Below are 21,644 nucleotides of genomic sequence, written 5' to 3'. Positions count from 1 at the left end.
GTGTAACTACATGTTGTTAATGTGATGTGGGTGTAGTGGTGTAGTGGTGTAACTACATATTGCTAATGTGATGTGGGTGTAGTGGTGTAACTACATGTTGTTAATGTGATGTGGGTGTAGTGGTGTAACTACATGTTGTTAATGTGATGTGGGTGTAGTGGTGTAGTGGTGTAATTACATGTTGTTAATGTGATGTGGGTGTAGTGGTGTAACTACATGTTGTTAATGTGATGTGGGTGTAGTGGTGTAGCTACATGTGTGACTGTTTGGCTGCTGCCTTTCTCATCAACAATCACTCCGCTCACTCAGCTCTGTAGCTCCGTTGGTAAAAGATCATCCTGCAGCAACAGGACATGTCAATTATTATGTGGATTATAATTCCTGGACACTGTTGTAGGGGATGATGCATTTTTCGGAACGGAAAATTAAGTCTGGAAATTCTAAGTGGAAATTACAAACTTCAGAAGCCTTTTTAAACCTCTCCTGCAACAGGGTGATCAAATTAAGATCCTACATCTGTATGCAGGTTTTAACACACTCCATCCAGACAGCTTTGTAGTTTGGCTGCTCTGACCTTTAGTTGAAGCATAGAAACTCTAAACGTGAAGAGTGTTTATGACAAAGCCCACGGGGTAAGTATAAGCAATGCTTAAAGGGAAACTTAGAGATTTTGGCAATGAAACCCTTATCCACTCCCCCAGAGTCAGATTAATTCGTGGATACCATTGCTCATTGCGCTAATGCTAGTTAGCAACTTCCTTCAAATTGCACACAGGACATACAAATGGTATCCACAAGTTCATCTGACTCTGGGGAAGGATCCCTTTAATACCAAAATAATAATTTAGATTTGGCCTGGACTCGTCATGCTGTTGTGCTTGGCTGAGTGCGTTGTTGACCCTGTGTGTGTGCGCGTGCGTGCGTGCGTGTGGGATCTTATTTACGCCCCACCAGGGAATCCTTGGGACAGAGGTTTTCTCAGAGTTTAGAGGTGATCAGCGGTAAAGCAGGCATATCTAAACACACCAGCTCTGACCTGTGAGTGAGTGAGTGAGGTGAGTGAGTGAGTGAGTGAGTGAGTGAGTGAGGTGAGTGAGGTGAGTGAGGTGAGTGAGTGAGTTGAGTGAGGTGAGTGAGGTGAGTGAGTGAGTGAGTGATATCCAACATGTGCACTGGAGAGGGAAAATTATCTACACCCTACATTTCCTCAGCTGGTCATGAGAAAATAGGTCAGGAGTTGAAGCAGGTTAAAGGTCAGGAGTTGAAGCAGGTTAAAGGGGCTTTTGGGATCGGGGAAGCAATAGTACAGGGTTGTCATGGTAACAAGGGAAGACGTGGGAAAAGAAGAGACAGGGCGGGGCAGCTACAGATGAAGGGATAAATAGATGAAGAAATAAACAGAACCCGTGAGAAATGAGAAGGACCTCCTGGACTCCACCCACATTCTATTAGAAGTCCTCAACAGAGTGGTGGAGAAATGAGAAGGACCTTCTGGACTCAACTCACATTCTATTAGAAGTCCTCAACAGAGTGGTGGAGAAATGAGAAGGACCTTCTGGACTCAACTCACATTCTATTAGAAGTCCTCAACAGAGTGGTGGAGAAAGGAGAAGAACCTCCTGGACTCAACTCACATTCTATTAGAAGTCCTCAACAGAGTGGTGGAGAAAGGAGAAGAACCTCCTGGACTCCACCCACATTCTATTAGAAGTCCTCAACAGAGTGGTGGAGAAATGAGACGAACCTCCTGGACTCCACCCACATTCTATTAGAAGACCTCAACAGAGTGGTGGAGAAAGGAGAAGAACCTCCTGGACTCAACTCACATTCTATTAGAAGTCCTCAACAGAGTGGTGGAGAAAGGAGAAGAACCTCCTGGACTCAACTCACATTCTATTAGAAGTCCTCAACAGAGTGGTGGAGAAAGGAGAAGAACCTCCTGGACTCCACCCACATTCTATTAGAAGTCCTCAACAGAGTGGTGGAGAAAGGAGAAGAACCTCCTGGACTCCACCCACATTCTATTAGAAGTCCTCAACAGAGTGGTGGAGAAAGGAGAAGAACCTCCTGGACTCCACCCACATTCTATTAGAAGTCCTCAACAGAGTGGTGGAGAAAGGAGAAGAACCTCCTGGACTCCACTCACATTCTATTAGAAGACCTCAACAGAGTGGTGGAGAAAGGAGAAGAACCTCCTGGACTCAACTCACATTCTATTAGAAGTCCTCAACAGAGTGGTGGAGAAAGGAGAAGAACCTCCTGGACTCCACCCACATTCTATTAGAAGTCCTCAACAGAGTGGTGGAGAAAGGAGAAGAACCTCCTGGACTCCACCCACATTCTATTAGAAGTCCTCAACAGAGTGGTGGAGAAAGGAGAAGAACCTCCTGGACTCAACTCACATTCTATTAGAAGTCCTCAACAGAGTGGTGGAGAAAGGAAAAGAACCTCCTGGACTCCACCCACATTCTATTAGAAGTCCTCAACAGAGTGGTGGAGAAATGAGACGAACCTCCTGGACTCCACCCACATTCTATTAGAAGACCTCAACAGAGTGGTGGAGAAAGGAGAAGAACCTCCTGGACTCAACTCACATTCTATTAGAAGTCCTCAACAGAGTGGTGGAGAAAGGAGAAGAACCTCCTGGACTCCACCCACATTCTATTAGAAGTCCTCAACAGAGTGGTGGAGAAAGGAGAAGAACCTCCTGGACTCCACCCACATTCTATTAGAAGTCCTCAACAGAGTGGTGGAGAAAGGAGAAGAACCTCCTGGACTCCACCCACATTCTATTAGAAGTCCTCAACAGAGAGGTGGAGAAAGGAGAAGAACCTCCTGGACTCCACCCACATTCTATTAGAAGTCCTCAACAGAGTGGTGGAGAAAGGAGAAGAACCTCCTGGACTCCACCCACATTCTATTAGAAGTCCTCAACAGAGAGGTGGAGAAAGGAGAAGAACCTCCTGGACTCCACTCACATTCTATTAGAAGACCTCAACAGAGTGGTGGAGAAAGGAGAAGAACCTCCTGGACTCAACTCACATTCTATTAGAAGACCTCAACAGAGTGGTGGAGAAAGGAGAAGAACCTCCTGGACTCCACTCACATTCTATTAGAAGTCCTCAACAGAGTGGTGGAGAAAGGAGAAGAACCTCCTGGACTCAACTCACATTCTATTAGAAGACCTCAACAGAGTGGTGGAGAAAGGAGAAGAACCTCCTGGACTCAACTCACATTCTATTAGAAGTCCTCAACAGAGTGGTGGAGAAAGGAGAAGAACCTCCTGGACTCCACCCACATTCTATTAGAAGTCCTCAACAGAGTGGTGGAGAAAGGAGAAGAACCTCCTGGACTCCACCCACATTCTATTAGAAGTCCTCAACAGAGTGGTGGAGAAAGGAGAAGAACCTCCTGGACTCCACCCACATTCTATTAGAAGTCCTCAACAGAGTGGTGGAGAAAGGAGAAGAACCTCCTGGACTCCACCCACATTCTATTAGAAGTCCTCAACAGAGTGGTGGAGAAAGGAGACGAACCTCCTGGACTCCACCCACATTCTAGTAGAAGTCCTCAACAGAGTGGTGGAGAAAGGAGAAGAACCTCCTCTCTCACCCCTCATCTCTCTTTCCTTGCGTGTGTCTCTCTCTCTCTCTCTCTCTCTCTCACCCCTCCCTCTTCCTTTCTCTCCCTCTTTCTCCCTCTCTCTCTCTTCCCTTCTCTCTTTCCTTGCATATCTCTCTCTCTCACCCCTCTCTCTTCCTTTCTCTCCCTCTTTCTCCCTCTCTCTTTCCTTGCTGTCTCACTCTTTCTCACCCCTCTCTCTCTTCCTTTCTCTCCCTCTCTCTCCCCCTCTCTCTTTCTCAGCACCTCTCTCTCTAATCACCCCCTCTCTCTGTCCTTATCCCCTCTCTCTGTGGCTTGTTTGTACATTGAGAGGCAACAACGTGTGATTTATCTATCTGACTCAGAGACCAAGTTAAAAAGGGAGATGCTGGGGTTAGAAGTCAAATCCCTAACCATACAATGAGGTCAGTGAGGGGTTGTAGGCCACATTGACAGCCAGCCCAGAAGGGTTATATCAGTGTTGTGTCACAGTCATCCTCTCTGACCCCTTTGATTTATTCTGATTCAAACAGGTCAGGAAGTAACAAGTCCCACAGACAGAGGAAACATGTTGGATAATGTTCAACTTAATTGAATCAACATGTGGAGACCATGATGTGATTTAGGCATAACATGTGAACCATACCAGCTAATGAAGGTCGTTTACGGTGTTGTTTCACTATGAGATGAGATATGGCTCTTGTTTAAGCTAAATGTAATAAATGAATAGCAAAGTCAAAGAGGTGTCTGGGCTGTGTAACCCAAAATGTATTGAAGCATCAGTCCCAAAGTCATTAATAAAGTCTCCCTGACTTAATCCTCAATAAAGCGACAAAACGTATTTTATTCCAAAGAGAGAGGCTGATGAAGGAGAGTGAGAGAGAGACAGAGAGACAGAGAGACAGAGAGCGAGACAGAGGGAGAGAGAGACAGAGAGAGAGAGAGACAGAGAGAGAGAGAGACACAGAGAGAGAGAGACAGAGAGAGAGCGAGACAGAGAGAGAGAGAGAGAGAGAGAGAGAGAGAGAGAGAGAGAGAGAGACAGAGAGAGAGAGAGAGCGAGGCTGAAAAATGAGAATGAGTGTGAGAGAGACAGAGAGAGAAAGAGAGAGAAAGAGAGAGAGGGAAATTAGTTTTATGAACTGCAACATCCTGCCAGGACTTTTATTGGGCGCTTAAGCATGTGTGACCTGCCCCGTAGCAACGGATCCCCCTGTTAAATAATAGCTGTGACCTTGTAGGTGGGTGTGTTGACCACTCCCAGTCCCCCTACCATCACTACCTAACCTCTAAACACAGCTAGATCTCAATGCACACACACACACACACACACACACACACACACACACACACACACACACACACACACACACACACACACACACACACACACACACACACACACACACACACCTTTAACATGGTCAACCTTTGACCTCCACGGACAAAGGACAGATACATTAATAACCAGATGCCTTATTGGTCTAGTGTGTGTGTGTGTGTGTGTGTGTGTGTGTGTATGAGTGACACCACCAAGCCAAACCATTAATTTAAATGGAGAATGTAGACACATGTGGTGGTCCTGGGTAGGTTTATGGAGACTGGCCTAACCCAAAGTGTCAATGTGTTGATTGATTGATATCGTCCCTGATTGATACCATCCTGATTGATACCATCACTGATTGATACCATCTCTGATTGATACCATCTCTGATTGATACCATCCTTGAGCAAGGCACTTCACTCTAATTTTCTCCCAGGCCGCCGTAGAGAGAGGGGTGGGGGACCGGGAGAGGAGACAGAGCTGTGTGTGTGTGTGTGTGTGTGAGTTACTACTGGTCTGTACATACCCCTGAGGATGTAATTCTGGTAGTTCTGGTCTGCTTCAGCTCCAACCTTGATTAGACATGTCAGTCCTTCAGACACCACAAACTCATGGACCAGGTCCTTGTCATCCTGAGGAACAGAGAGACGAGCAGTTTACGCCTGACTCTCACACATCATACATGGCACCCTATGAGCCCTGGTCAAAATTAGTCCACTATATAGGGAATAGGGTGCCATTGGGGACGTGGTCACAGTCCCTCTGTCACTGAGACACACAGCTAACACATGAACACAGACGACTAGAGATTGGTCCTGTGCTATGAGTAGCAGTGATTATATGGATGAGTCCTAAATAGCAACCTATTCCCTATTTTAACGCAATAGTAGTGCACTATATAGGGAATAGGGCAGCATTTGGGACACATCCTGTATATGATTTAGCATAATGGGACAAGGCAAGTAAGACTAAGTATGTTGTGCGTTACTTTCACCAGGGACAAATTACCCATCATGCTCCAAGCACCTCATTTCCTGTTCTCATGGCAACCCTGTATTTTGTAGCTGCCTTAAACATCGGTTGCTAAGTGCCTGTTGACGGCTAACAGAAAGAGCTCATCCAATTAGTGACAGAGAGGTGCTAAGAGCATTGCTGTCCTCGTTTAATGAATGGTTAGACACAAATGAACCACTCCAAGGGTGAGTGAGTGAGTGAGTGAGTGAGTGAGTGAGTGAGTGAGTGAGTGAGTGAGTGAGTGAGTGAGTGAGTGAGTGAGTGAGTGAGTGAGTGAGTGAGCACTCTTCGCATTGCTGATTTGGTATTTGTCAGGGAGTGCGTAACTGGCAGCAGGGAAGTCAGGTGCAGGAGAGCTAAACTGGGTAATCAACAGAGCAGTTTTATTCATTAAAACCACCGGAAACCAGAACAACAAACAAATGGGTACAAAACCTGTCGCGCACCAGAGAAAACGTGCACATGCACTTACAATAAACATTTCCGCACAAAGACATGGGGGGAACAGAGGGTTAAATACACAACATGTAATGAGGGAAATGAGACCAGGTGTGTGGGAAGACAAGACAAAACAAAAGGAAAATGAAAAGTGGATCGATGATGGCTAGAAGACCAGCGACGCCGAGCGCCGCCCGAACAAGGAGAGGAACCGACTTCGGCGGAAGTCGTGACAGTATTACTGACCCAGACCACAGCCCCTTCCATCTTAGATCCTGGCTAAAGTGATGGGGAAACTCTGGGTTCACACCAAACAAATTCATTACATCAGGGTTGTTGAGTCTTAGCTGTGAAATAGTAGCCTTGGCCTCCCGAGTGGCGCAGTGGTCTAAGGCACTGCATCTCAGTGCTAGAGGTGTCACTATAGACACCCTGGTTCGATTCCAGGCTGTATCACAACTGGCTGTAATTGGGAGTCCCATAGGGTGACCCAGCGTTGTCTGGGTTAGGCCGTGGTAGGCCGTCATTGTAAATAAGAATTTGTTCTTAACTCACTTGCCTAGTTAAATAAAAAAATACATAAATACAGTATAGGGAAGTGTTTCCCAAACTCTGTCTTGCCCACCCCCCCACCTCCTGAGAGCACATTTCGTTTTTCCTTCTAGCACTTCACACCTGATTGAAATAATCCAAGCTTGATGATGAGTTGGTTAGTGTTAGGACACAAACCTACACGTGCACCCAGGGGGGTGCAGGACACCAGACATCAAAATACCTTCTGAACAGAATATTACAATAGGAAGGAATTAGTTTTGACCTTGTGTATTAGGCCCAGTGGATACTGGGAAGGAAAATACTCCTCAGGAGTGAAATTCAATGTAGACAATGTGTCTAGGGAACTATGGATGGAGAAGCCCTTTAATTACTAGATCAGGAGTGCCTTATTACACACAAGAGGCATGGGGCCCTGTTGAATAACCTTCAACTCTGGGGCTATAACCCTACTATAACACCATTAGCTCTAATCTAATTGATCCAATTAGATGAATGTATTTCTGAACAACAGGCTACCAGCTTTCTTCAGTCCAAAATGACACCCTATTCCCTATGTAGTGCACTACTTTTGACTAGTCCTATGAGGCCCTGGTCAAAAGTAGTGCACTATCAAGGGAACAGGGTGCTATTTGGGACGGAGGCTGTAGAGTTAGCATGTAGCCAAACACCCACTGGGAGAGCACTTTATACTGAACCAACTGATCTGAGCTCAGTGCTATTTCTTTATACTGAACCATCTGATCTGAGCTCAGTGCTATTTCTTTATACTGAACCAACTGATCTGAGCTCAGTGCTATTTCTTTATACTGAACCAACTGATCTGAGCTCAGTGCTATTTCTTTATACTGAACCATCTGATCTGAGCTCAGTGCTATTTCTTTATACTGAACCAACTGATCTGAGCTCAGTGCTATTTCTTTATACTTAACCATCTGATCTGAGCTCAGTGCTATTTCTTTATACTGAACCATCTGATCTGAGCTCAGTGCTATTTCTTTATACTGAACCATCTGATCTGAGCTCAGTGCTATTTCTTTATACTGAACCATCTGATCTGAGCTCAGTGCTATTTCTTTATACTGAACCATCTGATCTGAGCTCAGTGCTATTTCTTTATACTGAACCATCTGATCTGAGCTCAGTGCTATTTCTTTATACTGAACCATCTGATCTGAGCTCAGTGTTATTTCTTTATACTGAACCATCTGATCTGAGCTCAGTGCTATTTCTTTATAGTGAACCATCTGATCTGAGCTCAGTGCTATTTCTTTATACTGAACCAACTGATCTGAGCTCAGTGCTATTTCTTTATACTGAACCATCTGATCTGAGCTCAGTGCTATTTCTTTATACTGAACCATCTGATCTGAGCTCAGTGCTATTTCTTTATACTGAACCAACTGATCTGAGCTCAGTGCTATTTCTTTATACTGAACCATCTGATCTGAGCTCAGTGCTATTTCTTTATACTGAACCATCTGATCTGAGCTCAGTGCTATTTCTTTCACTTTGATGTCACCACACAATGTTTCATTGGCAGCCTGTCCAGTTTTGTAATATCAAAAGGCCTTGGGAGAGCTACATGAAAAGGCATGTTTTAGTGGACTGTTTATCCAAGACGTTTTGACTTAATACTAGACAAATGTCTTCCAATATTGAAGAGGACAACTAAGACCACTGTAGCAGTGCTTCGATACTGGGACATGGAATATAATGAAAAACACAGTATTATCATAACCCTGAAATACATAGTGAATGACCCTGTCATATTTGTATATTTCTGCTGACATTGTCTCCTATATTTCAGCATGTTACAGTAGTATTTTATTTGCAGAGCCTCATGTCCGCTTGCCAAATCCTGCACTTTATGATCTTCTCCTAGACGACAAAACCGCCTGTGGCTTTCACACCTGTCGACGGCTCAGTCATTTAGGTACAGGAGGGAGGTTTTCATCAGGCTTCGGAGCGGGTTATGCAACGCTAGGCTAGGAGCTAGTGCTCAGGTGGGGAGTGAGGGGGAGAGAGAGGTGTGTGTGTGTGTGTGTGTGTGTGTGTGTGTGTGTGTGTGTGTGCGTGTGTACTGTTGGGTGGTCAGTCTTAGAGCTCTCCTCCCTCATAGGAATACACACCAGAGTGTTTCCAGGACAGCTTCTACATGCATCAATGATGGAGAGCCCAGTCATTTGGCAAAACCACTGTGTATACAAGTGTATACTCACACAGAGAGAGAAAGTTCCAGACACACACAGCTGGGCTGGAACTGAAATATTATACAGTCTTTGAGCACAGAGCTGGAGACACTGTACCTTCTGATAACATTTAGGTATAGACCTGCAGCAGACAACATTTTAACAGGGTTTCTTCATCCAAACACATGGATGCACTATATTGATACAAGCTCTTTAGGGGAGAGGTTACTCGAGTGCAATTGCTTGTGTGTGTGTGTGTGTGGTAACATGCACTTCCTCCAAACCTGACCTAGTCATTCCAAGTGTGCACAGCCACAGTGAGACGTCCTGATCTATTCCTGCATTTCTCTGTCAACATCTGTAGCTCACTTTTCCTTCCAACGGTCTCCTGAACTGATGTTTAACACTCCCCCTCTAGCCTCCACAGTGATTCCCTGCCAGGCCAGCCAGCCCCAGTGTGTGAAGCAGGGCTCTGGCCAAGCATGGACCTGAGCACAGCAGAGTACAGCATAGCATAGCTGCCACGGAGGCAGTCTACTCTCACTGCACAGCCCTGTTCAGATAGCTAGGGAAAATATTACTGTACAGTGTGTGTGTTTGTGTTAAGTATGTTTGTATGAGCACTTGCTGTACAAAGCATTCGTGTGTGTGTGTGTCCAACACACTCGTGCATATGTGCATACACGTGTGTGTGTGTGTGTGTGTGTGTGTGTGTGTGTGTGTGTGTGTGTGTGTGTGTGTGTGTGTGTGTGTGTGTGTGTGTGTGTGTGTGTGTGTGTGATATGGGAGAATGTGTGATAGTTAATGATAAACAAGAGCCATTAGTAGACTGCAGTATTAATGAATCTGACATTCTCAGGCTGCTGCTAAGACAAAAGGGAGGGGAACGTTACCTGAAAGATCTGCTTGAGGGAAAACAGGGCTCTCCTCAGCTCTCGTCCATTTGAGTTGTAGAGTTTCTCTAAAAGAAGAGAAAGAGAGAGAGAAAGGATCAGTTTACAGTCACACACAGCTGTGGTACTTTTCCATGTCAATGACTCAAGGAAAAACTAACTAAGCAAAGGCTTATTGTCCAAGCGATTGGAGAGATAACCCTGCATGTGTGAGTGAAACCCTGTGTCAGATTTTTACCTTGTCAGCTCGAGGATTCGATCTTGCAACCTTTCAATTACTAGTCCAACGACCTAAACACTAGGCTACCCTGCCACCCCAGGTATGAACTATAACCTTTAGTATATGAACTATAACCTTTAGTATATGAATTATAGCCTTTAGTATATGAACTATAACCTTCTATAACCTTTAGTATATGAACTATAATCTTTAGTATATGAACTATAACCTTTAGTATATGAACTATAACCTTTAGTATATGAATTAGAACCTTTAGTATATGAACTATAACCTTTAGTATATGAATTATAACCTTTAGTATATGAACTATAACCTTTAGTATATGAATTATAACCTTTAGTATATGAATTATAACCTTTAGTATATGAATTATAACCTTTAGTATATGAATTATAACCTTTAGTATATGAATTATAACCTTTAGTATATGAACTATAACCTTCTATAACCTTTAGTATATGAACTATAATCTTTAGTATATGAACTATAACCTTTAGTATATGAACTATAATCTTTAGTATATGAACTATAACCTTTAGTATATGAATTATAACCTTTAGTATATTGGGTAGTATATTGGGTCACATTGGGTCACATTTCATTAATGCTAATACACATCTTGTCCAGTAATAGTTTGGCTAGTTGCTCTGGGCTAGTTGCTCTGGGCTAGTTGCTCTGGGCTAGTTGCTCTGTGCCAGTGAGGAGAGTAGACTGTAGTTCAGAGAAGCACATCTGTGAAGAGTTAGAAAACACTGGACTTTTCCTGCTGACAGAACTGACTCTATCTGTCTCCTCTGTGCAAAGCCACTACTACCATATAGATGGTATAATGCTGTGACTGACTACTACACTGACTGACTTATGCACCATAGCCAGACCACACAGGTCAGCTTGCCAACACATAGATACAGTCTATGTGTAATGCTGAAGTGCAAAGGCTGAAGGGTTTCCAAAAGAACAGGAATCGTTGCTAGTTGGTATGGTTATGAGGCCTCTTGGTACATTGCATTAGTTCCAACAACTTAGGCTTTCTCATCCTATCAGGGTATGTTGAGATCTTTCAACATGGCATTGCATCTCAGGTGTTGTTTCTTGTCTCACCATTGGGTGGCAGTGTTGAGCAGTAGAGCGTGACTCCAGTCTATTATGACGCAGTGCTGCAGGTAAACGTACCACTACCACAGGCTGCTGCTGCTTGGAGAGTCTCTACTCTGACTCAGCAAAAGCTATGTCACTGCTGCAGATAGCAACATACACCATACCCTACTGCAGTCTCTACCTCTCTCCTCTCCCCTCTTTCTCTCCGTTTCATCTCTACCTCTCTTGCTCTCTCTCTCTCAGCCCCCATCTCTCTCTCCCTCTTTCAGCTCTACCTCTATCTCTCTCTTCCTACATTTCTGTCTGTCTGCCTTTCTTTCTGTGACAGTCCTCTTTATCTCTCTCCCAACCATCTCTCAATACATTTTCTCTGTCCTTCTTTCTCTCTCTTTCTCTCTCTCTCTGCATTTGCCTTTCTTCTTCCTAACTCATGTTTTCCTCTGTCATGAACACAGATGGTCTCCAATGACCTCTGACCACTCTGACCCCTGTGCACAATCACACACAGACACACACACACACACACACACACACACACACACACACAGACACAGACACAGACACAGACACACACACACACAGACACACACACACACACACACAGACACACACACACACAGCACACACACACACACACACACACACACACACACACACACACACACACACACACACACACACACACACGCGCACACGCTCACGCTCGCGCACACACACACACACTTTTCACCGTAACAGGCAGGGGTCTCATCAGTAACACTTTGCCCTGTGGTGTCATATATTCTGTCATGTTGCTCTACGGCCTAACAACAGAACTCATTATAACATATATTCTGTCATGTTGATCTACTGCTTAACAACAGAACTCATTATAACATATATTCTGTCATGTTGCTCTACGGCCTAACAACAAAACTCATTATAACATATATTCTGTCATGTTGCTCTACTGCCTAACAACAGAACTCATTATAACATATATTCTGTCATGTTGCTCTACTGCCAAACAACAGAACTCATTATAACATATATTCTGTCATGTTGCTCTACAGCCTAACAGAACTCATTATAACATATATTCTGTCATGTTGATCTACGGCCTAACAACAAAACTCATTATAACATATATTCTGTCATGTTGATCTACGGCCTAACAACAGAACTCATTATAACATATATTCTGTCATGTTGATCTACGGCCTAACAGAACTCATTATAACATATATTCTGTCATGTTGCTCTACTGCCGAACAGAACTCATTATAACATATATTCTGTCATGTTGCTCTACGCCCTAACAGAACTCATTATAACATATATTCTGTCATGTTGATCTACGGCCTAACAGAACTCATTATAACATATATTCTGTCATGTTGCTCTACGGCCTAACAGAACTCATTATAACATATATTCTGTCATGTTGCTCTACGGCCTAACAGAACTCATTATAACATATATTCTGTCATGTTGCTCTACGGCCTAACAACAGAATTCATTATAACATATATTCTGTCATGTTGCTCTATGGCCTAACAACAGAATAATTATAACATATATTCTGTCATGTTGCTCTACGGCCGAACAGAACTCATTATAACATATATTCTGTCATGTTGCTCTACGGCCGAACAGAACTCATTATAACATATATTCTGTCATGTTGCTCTACTGCTTAACAACAGAACTCATTACAACATATATTCTGTCATGTTGCTCTACGGCCTAACAACAGAACTCATTATAACATATATTCTGTCATGTTGATCTACGGCCTAACAACAGAACTCATTGTAACATATATTCTGTCATGTTGCTCTACGGCCAAACAGAACTCATTATAACATATATTCTGTCATGTTGCTCTACATCCTAACAGAACTCATTATAACATATATTCTGTCATGTTGCTCTACGGCCTAACAACAGAACTCATTACAACATATATTCTGTCATGTTGCTCTACTGCTTAACAACAGAACTCATTATAACATATATTCTGTCATGTTGCTCTACTGCTTAACAACAGAACTCATTATAACATATATTCTGTCATGTTGATCTACGGACTAACAACAGAATTCATTATAACATATATTCTGTCATGTTGCTCTACGGCCTAACAACAGAACTCATTATAACATATATTCTGTCATGTTGCTCTACGGCCTAACAGAACTCATTATAACATATATTCTGTCATGTTGCTCTACAGCCTAACAGAACTCATTATAACATATATTCTGTCATGTTGCTCTACTGCCTAACAACAGAACTCATTATAACATATATTCTGTCATGTTGCTCTACTGCTTAACAACAGAACTCATTATAACATATATTCTGTCATGTTGATCTACGGCCTAACAACAGAATTCATTATAACATATATTCTGTCATGTTGCTCTACGGCCTAACAACAGAACTCATTATAACATATATTCTGTCATGTTGCTCTACGGCCTAACAGAACTCATTATAACATATATTCTGTCATGTTGCTCTACAGCCAAACAGAACTCATTATAACATATATTCTGTCATGTTGCTCTACTGCCTAACAACAGAACTCATTATAACATATATTCTGTCATGTTGCTCTATGGCCTAACAACAGAATTCATTGTAACATATATTCTGTCATGTTGATCTACGGCCTAACAACAGAACTCATTGTAACATATATTCTGTCATGTTGCTCTACGGCCTAACAACAGAACTCATTATAACGTATATTCTGTCATGTTGATCTACTGCCTAACAGAACTCATTATAACACATATTCTGTCATGTTGCTCTACAGCCTAACAGAACTCATTATAAAATATATTCTGTCATGTTGATCTACGGCCTAACAGAACTCATTATAAAATATATTCTGTCATGTTGCTCTACAGCCTAACAGAACTCATTATAACATATATTCTGTCATGTTGATCTACGGCCTAACAGAACTCATTATAACATATATTCTGTCATGTTGATCTACTGCCTAACAACAGAACTCATTATAACATATATTCTGTCATGTTGATCTACGGCCTAACAGAACTCATTATAACATATATTCTGTCATGTTGCTCTACAGCCTAACAGAACTCATTATAACATATATTCTGTCATGTTGCTCTACTGCCTAACAACAGAACTCATTATAACATATATTCTGTCATGTTGCTCTATGGCCTAACAACAGAATTCATTGTAACATATATTCTGTCATGTTGATCTACGGCCTAACAACAGAACTCATTGTAACATATATTCTGTCATGTTGCTCTACGGCCTAACAACAGAACTCATTATAACGTATATTCTGTCATGTTGAACTACTGCCTAACAACAGAACTCATTATAACATATATTCTGTCATGTTGCTCTACTGCCTAACAGAACTCATTATAACATATATTCTGTCATGTTGCTCTACTGCCTAACAACAGAACTCATTATAACATATATTCTGTCATGTTGCTCTACAGCCTAACAGAACTCATTATAACATATATTCTGTCATGTTGATCTACGGCCTAACAGAACTCATTATAAAATATATTCTGTCATGTTGCTCTACAGCCTAACAGAACTCATTATAACATATATTCTGTCATGTTGATCTACGGCCTAACAGAACTCATTATAACATATATTCTGTCATGTTGATCTACTGCCTAACAACAGAACTCATTATAACATATATTCTGTCATGTTGATCTACGGCCTAACAGAACTCATTATAACATATATTCTGTCATGTTGATCTACGCCCTAACAGAACTCATTATAACATATATTCTGTCATGTTGATCTACGCCCTAACAGAACTCATTATAACATATATTCTGTCATGTTGATCTACTGCCTAACAACAGAACTCATTATAACATATATTCTGTCATGTTGATCTACTCCCTAACAGAACTCATTATAACATATATTCTGTCATGTTGATCTACGGCCTAACAGAACTCATTATAACATATATTCTGTCATGTTGCTCTACAGCCTAACAGAACTCATTATTACATATATTCTGTCATGTTGCTCTACAGCCTAACAACAGAACTCATTATAACATATATTCTGTCATGTTGCTCTACAGCCTAACAACAGAACTCATTATAACATATATTCTGTCATGTTGATCTACGGCCTAACAGAACTCATTATAACATATATTCTGTCATGTTGCTCTACAGCCTAACAGAACTCATTATAACATATATTCTGTCATGTTGCTCTACAGCCTAACAACAGAACTCATTATAACATATATTCTGTCATGTTGCTCTACTGCCTAACAACAGATCTCATTATAACATATATTCTGTCATGTTGCTCTACGGCCTAACAACAGAACTCATTATAACATATATTCTGTCATGTTGCTCTACTGCCTAACAACAGAACTCATTATAACATATATTCTGTCATGTTGCTCTACGGCCTAACAGAACTCATTATAACATATATTCTGTCATGTTAATCTACGGCCTAACAACAAAACTCATTATAACATATATTCTGTCATGTTGATCTACGGCCTAACAGAACTCATAACATATATTCTGTCATGTTGATCTACGGCCTAACAGAACTCATTATAACATATATTCTGTCATGTTGATCTACGGCCTAACAGAACTCATAACATATATTCTGTCATGTTGATCTACGGCCTAACAGAACTCATTATAACATATATTCTGTCATGTTGCTCTACGGCCTAACAGAACTCATTATAACATATATTCTGTCATGTTGCTCTACTGCCTAACAACAGAACTCATTATAACATATATTCTGTCATGTTGCTCTACTGCCTAACAACAGATCTCATTATAACATATATTCTGTCATGTTGATCTATGGCCTAACAACAGAACTCATTATAACATATATTCTGTCATGTTGATCTACAGCCTAACAGAACTCATTACAACATATATTCTGTCATGTTGCTCTACTGCCTAACAACAGATCTCATTATAACATATATTCTGTCATGTTGCTCTACGGCCTAACAGAACTCATTATAACATATATTCTGTCATGTTGCTCTACTGCCTAACAACAGAACTCATTATAACATATATTATGTCATGTTGATCTACAGCCTAACAACAGAAGTCATTATAACATATATTCTGTCATGTTGATCTACAGCCTAACAGAACTCATTATAACATATATTCTGTCATGTTGATCTACTGCCTAACAGAACTCATTATAACATATATTCTGTCATGTTGATCTACAGCCTAACAGAACTCATTATAACATATATTCTGTCATGTTGATCTACTGCCTAACAGAACTCATTATAACATATATTCTGTCATGTTGATCTACGGCCTAACAACAGAACTCCTTCAAATTCCATCGCTGTCCTGATCATTGTGGCACTGGAGAGTTTGATATATTCCTGACTGTTGGTGTGTAAGTGTGTGTGTGTCTGTGTGTGCATGTGCATGTGTGTGTGAGATTATGAGTCATGAACATAGACCCTAACACAACCCAACGCTGTCCGTTGAAACCTCTCACGTCTATGAGTGATCTGTCTATACAAACAGCTGGCCCTGATTCTATTCAGAAGGGTGAGAAACACCCAGTTTCTTGGCTGGATGGTGGACGGGGCATATGTTTGAGATTCACAGCACAGCAACAGACCTCTATTCATCATTGTTGTTTTCAGTCACAGATTAAATCCCTTCCCAGCTGAAGGTCTTAGTGTGTGTGTTTATGTGTATGTGTGTGTGTGTCAACCAGCTCTTTGGGCACACATAGATTCTTCCGGAGACACTGTCAGCCAGCAGAATAGCCCAGCCCAGCCAAGGCCTAACAGACCCCCTCACCCCCCCCCCCCCCCCCTCTCTCTCTCTCTCTCTCTCTCTCTCTCTCTCTCTCTCTCTCTCTCTCTCACACACACACACACACACACACACACAAGTCTATCAACACACAGGTCAGACAGCACTAGTCCACCAGCAGAGACTTAGACAAAACCCAACCCCACAGAAAAGCATTAATGCAAGGACTTCACACATCGTGCACACACACACCACGCATACACACACACACACACACACCACGCATACACACACACCACGCATACATGCACACACACACCACGCATACACGCACACACACACCACGCATACATGCACACACACACCACGCATACACGCACACACACACCACGCATACACACACACACACACACCACGCATACACACACACACACACCACGCATACACATTCACACACCACGCATACACACACACACACACACACACCACGCATACACATTCACACACCACGCATACACACACACACCACGCATACACACACACACACCACGCATACACACACACACACCACGCATACACACACACACCACGCATACACATTCACACACCACGCATACACACACACACACCACGCATACACACACACCACGCATACACACACACACACCACGCATACACACACACACACACCACGCATACACATTCACACACCACGCATACACACACACACCACGCATACACACACACCACGCATACACACAGACACACACACCACGCATACACACACACCACGCATACATGCACACACACACACCACGCATACACACACACACCACGCATACACACACACCACGCATACACACACACACACACCACGCATACACACACACCACGCATACACACACACACACCACGCATACACACACACCACGCATACACACACACACACCACGCATACACGCACACACACCACGCACACACACACACCACGCATACACGCACACACACACCACGCATACACACACACCATGCATACACACACACCACGCATACACACACACCACGCATACACACACACACACCACGCATACACACACACACACACACACCACGCATACACACACACACACCACGCATACACACACACCACGCATACACGCACACACACCACGCATACACTCACACACACACCACGCATACACACACACACACCACGCATACACACACACCACGCATACATGCACACACAGACACCATGCATACACACACCACAGATACACGCACACACATACCACGCATACACGCACACACACCACGCATACACACACACCACGCACATACACACATGCACACACACACACCACGCATACACACACACACCACGCATACACACACACCACGCATACACACACACCACGCATACACACACACACACCACGCATACACACACACCACGCATACACACACACACACCACGCATACACACACACACACACCACGCATACACATTCACACACCACGCATACACACACACACCACGCATACACACACACCACGCATACACACAGACACACACACCACGCATACACACACACCACGCATACATGCACACACACACACCACGCATACACACACACACCACGCATACACACACACCACGCATACACACACACACACACCACGCATACACACACACCACGCATACACACACACACACCACGCATACACACACACCACGCATACACACACACACACCACGCATACACGCACACACACCACGCACACACACACACCACGCATACACGCACACACACACCACGCATACACACACACCATGCATACACACACACCACGCATACACACACACCACGCATACACACACACACACCACGCATACACACACACACACACACACCACGCATACACACACACACACCACGCATACACACACACCACGCATACACGCACACACACCACGCATACACTCACACACACACCACGCATACACACACACACACCACGCATACACACACACCACGCATACATGCACACACAGACACCATGCATACACACACCACAGATACACGCACACACATACCACGCATACACGCACACACACCACGCATACACACACACCACGCATACACACACACAACGCATACACACATGCACACACACACACCACGCATACACACACACACCACGCATACACACACACCACGCATACACACACACCACGCATACACACACACACACCACGCATACACACACACCACGCATACACACACACACAACACGCATACACACACACCACGCATACACACACACACACCACGCACACACACACACCACGCATACACGCACACACACACCACGCATACACACACACCACGCATACATGCACACACAGACACCATGCATACACACACCACAGATACACGCACACACATACCACGCATACACGCACACACACCACGCATACACACACACCACGCATACACACACACAACGCATACACACATGCACACACACACACCACGCATACACACACACACCACGCATACACACACACCACGCATACACACACACCACGCATACACACACACACACCACGCATACACACACACCACGCATACACACACACACACCACGCATACACACACACCACGCATACACACACACACACCACGCACACACACACACCACGCATACACGCACACACACACCACGCATACACACACACCACGCATACATGCACACACAGACACCATGCATACACACACCACAGATACACGCACACACATACCACGCATACACGCACACACACCACACACACACACACACCACGCATACACTCACACACACACCACGCATACACACACACACACCACGCATACACACACACCACACACACACACACACCACGCATACACACACACACACACCACGCATACACACACACCACGCATACACGCACACCACGCATACATGCACACACAGACACCATGCATACACACACCACAGATACACGCACACACATACCACGCATACACGCACACACACCACGCATACACACACACACCACGCATACACACACACAACGCATACACACATGCACACACACACACCACGCATACACACACACACCACGCATACACACACACCACGCATACACACACACCACGCATACACACACACACACCACGCATACACACACACCACGCATACACACACACACACCACGCATACACACACACCACGCATACACACACACACACCACGCACACACACACACCACGCATACACGCACACACACACCACGCATACACACACACCATGCATACACACACACCACGCATACACACACACCACGCATACACACACACACACCACGCATACACACACACACACACCACGCATACACACACACACCACGCATACACACACACACACCACGCATACACGCACACACACACCACGCATACACACACACACACCACGCATACACACACACCATGCATACACACACACCACGCATACACACACACACACACCACGCATACACATACACCATGCATACACACACACCACGCATACACACACACACACACACCACGCATACACATTCACACACCACGCATACACACACACACCACGCATACACACACACCACGCATACACACAGACACACACACCACGCATACACACACACCACGCATACATGCACACACACACACCACGCATACACACACACACCACGCATACACACACACCACGCATACACACACACACACACCACGCATACACACACACCACGCATACACACACACACACCACGCATACACACACACCACGCATACACACACACACACCACGCATACACGCACACACACCATGCACACACACACACCACGCATACACGCACACACACACCACGCATACACACACACCATGCATACACACACACCACGCATACACACACACCACGCATACACACACACACACCACGCATACACACACACACACACACACCACGCATACACACACACACACCACGCATACACACACACCACGCATACACGCACACACACCACGCATACACTCACACACACACCACGCATACACACACACACACCACGCATACACACACACCACGCATACATGCACACACAGACACCATGCATACACACACCACAGATACACGCACACACATACCACGCATACACGCACACACACCACGCATACACACACACCACGCATACACACACACAACGCATACACACATGCACACACACACACCACGCATACACACACACACCACGCATACACACACACCACGCATACACACACACCACGCATACACACACACACACCACGCATACACACACACCACGCATACACACACACACACCACGCATACACACACACCACGCATACACACACACACACCACGCACACACACACACCACGCATACACGC

The 21,644-nt window shown here is 44.0% G+C and overlaps 1 protein-coding gene across 3 annotated transcripts in view; it reads right to left on the bottom strand.

Moving 5' to 3' along the window:
• LOC106574139 (FH1/FH2 domain-containing protein 3) overlaps positions 1-21,644 on the bottom strand; it is a 273,559-nt gene that overhangs the window by 92,905 nt on the left and 159,010 nt on the right. For all 3 annotated transcript variants that reach the window (XM_082959703.1, XM_082959705.1, XM_082959707.1), the window contains exons 4-5: positions 10,017-10,084; positions 5,454-5,559 (exon numbers count right to left, since the gene is read on the bottom strand). In XM_082959703.1, coding sequence (XP_082815829.1) covers positions 5,454-5,559; positions 10,017-10,084 — 174 coding nt within the window. The remainder of the gene's footprint in view (positions 1-5,453; positions 5,560-10,016; positions 10,085-21,644) is intronic.

Source organism: Salmo salar, chromosome 02, assembly GCF_965601325.2.
Source record: "Salmo salar chromosome 02, fSalSal1, whole genome shotgun sequence".
Taxonomy (NCBI): Eukaryota; Metazoa; Chordata; class Actinopteri; order Salmoniformes; family Salmonidae; genus Salmo; species Salmo salar.
This window is presented reverse-complemented; position numbering and strand designations above follow the sequence as displayed.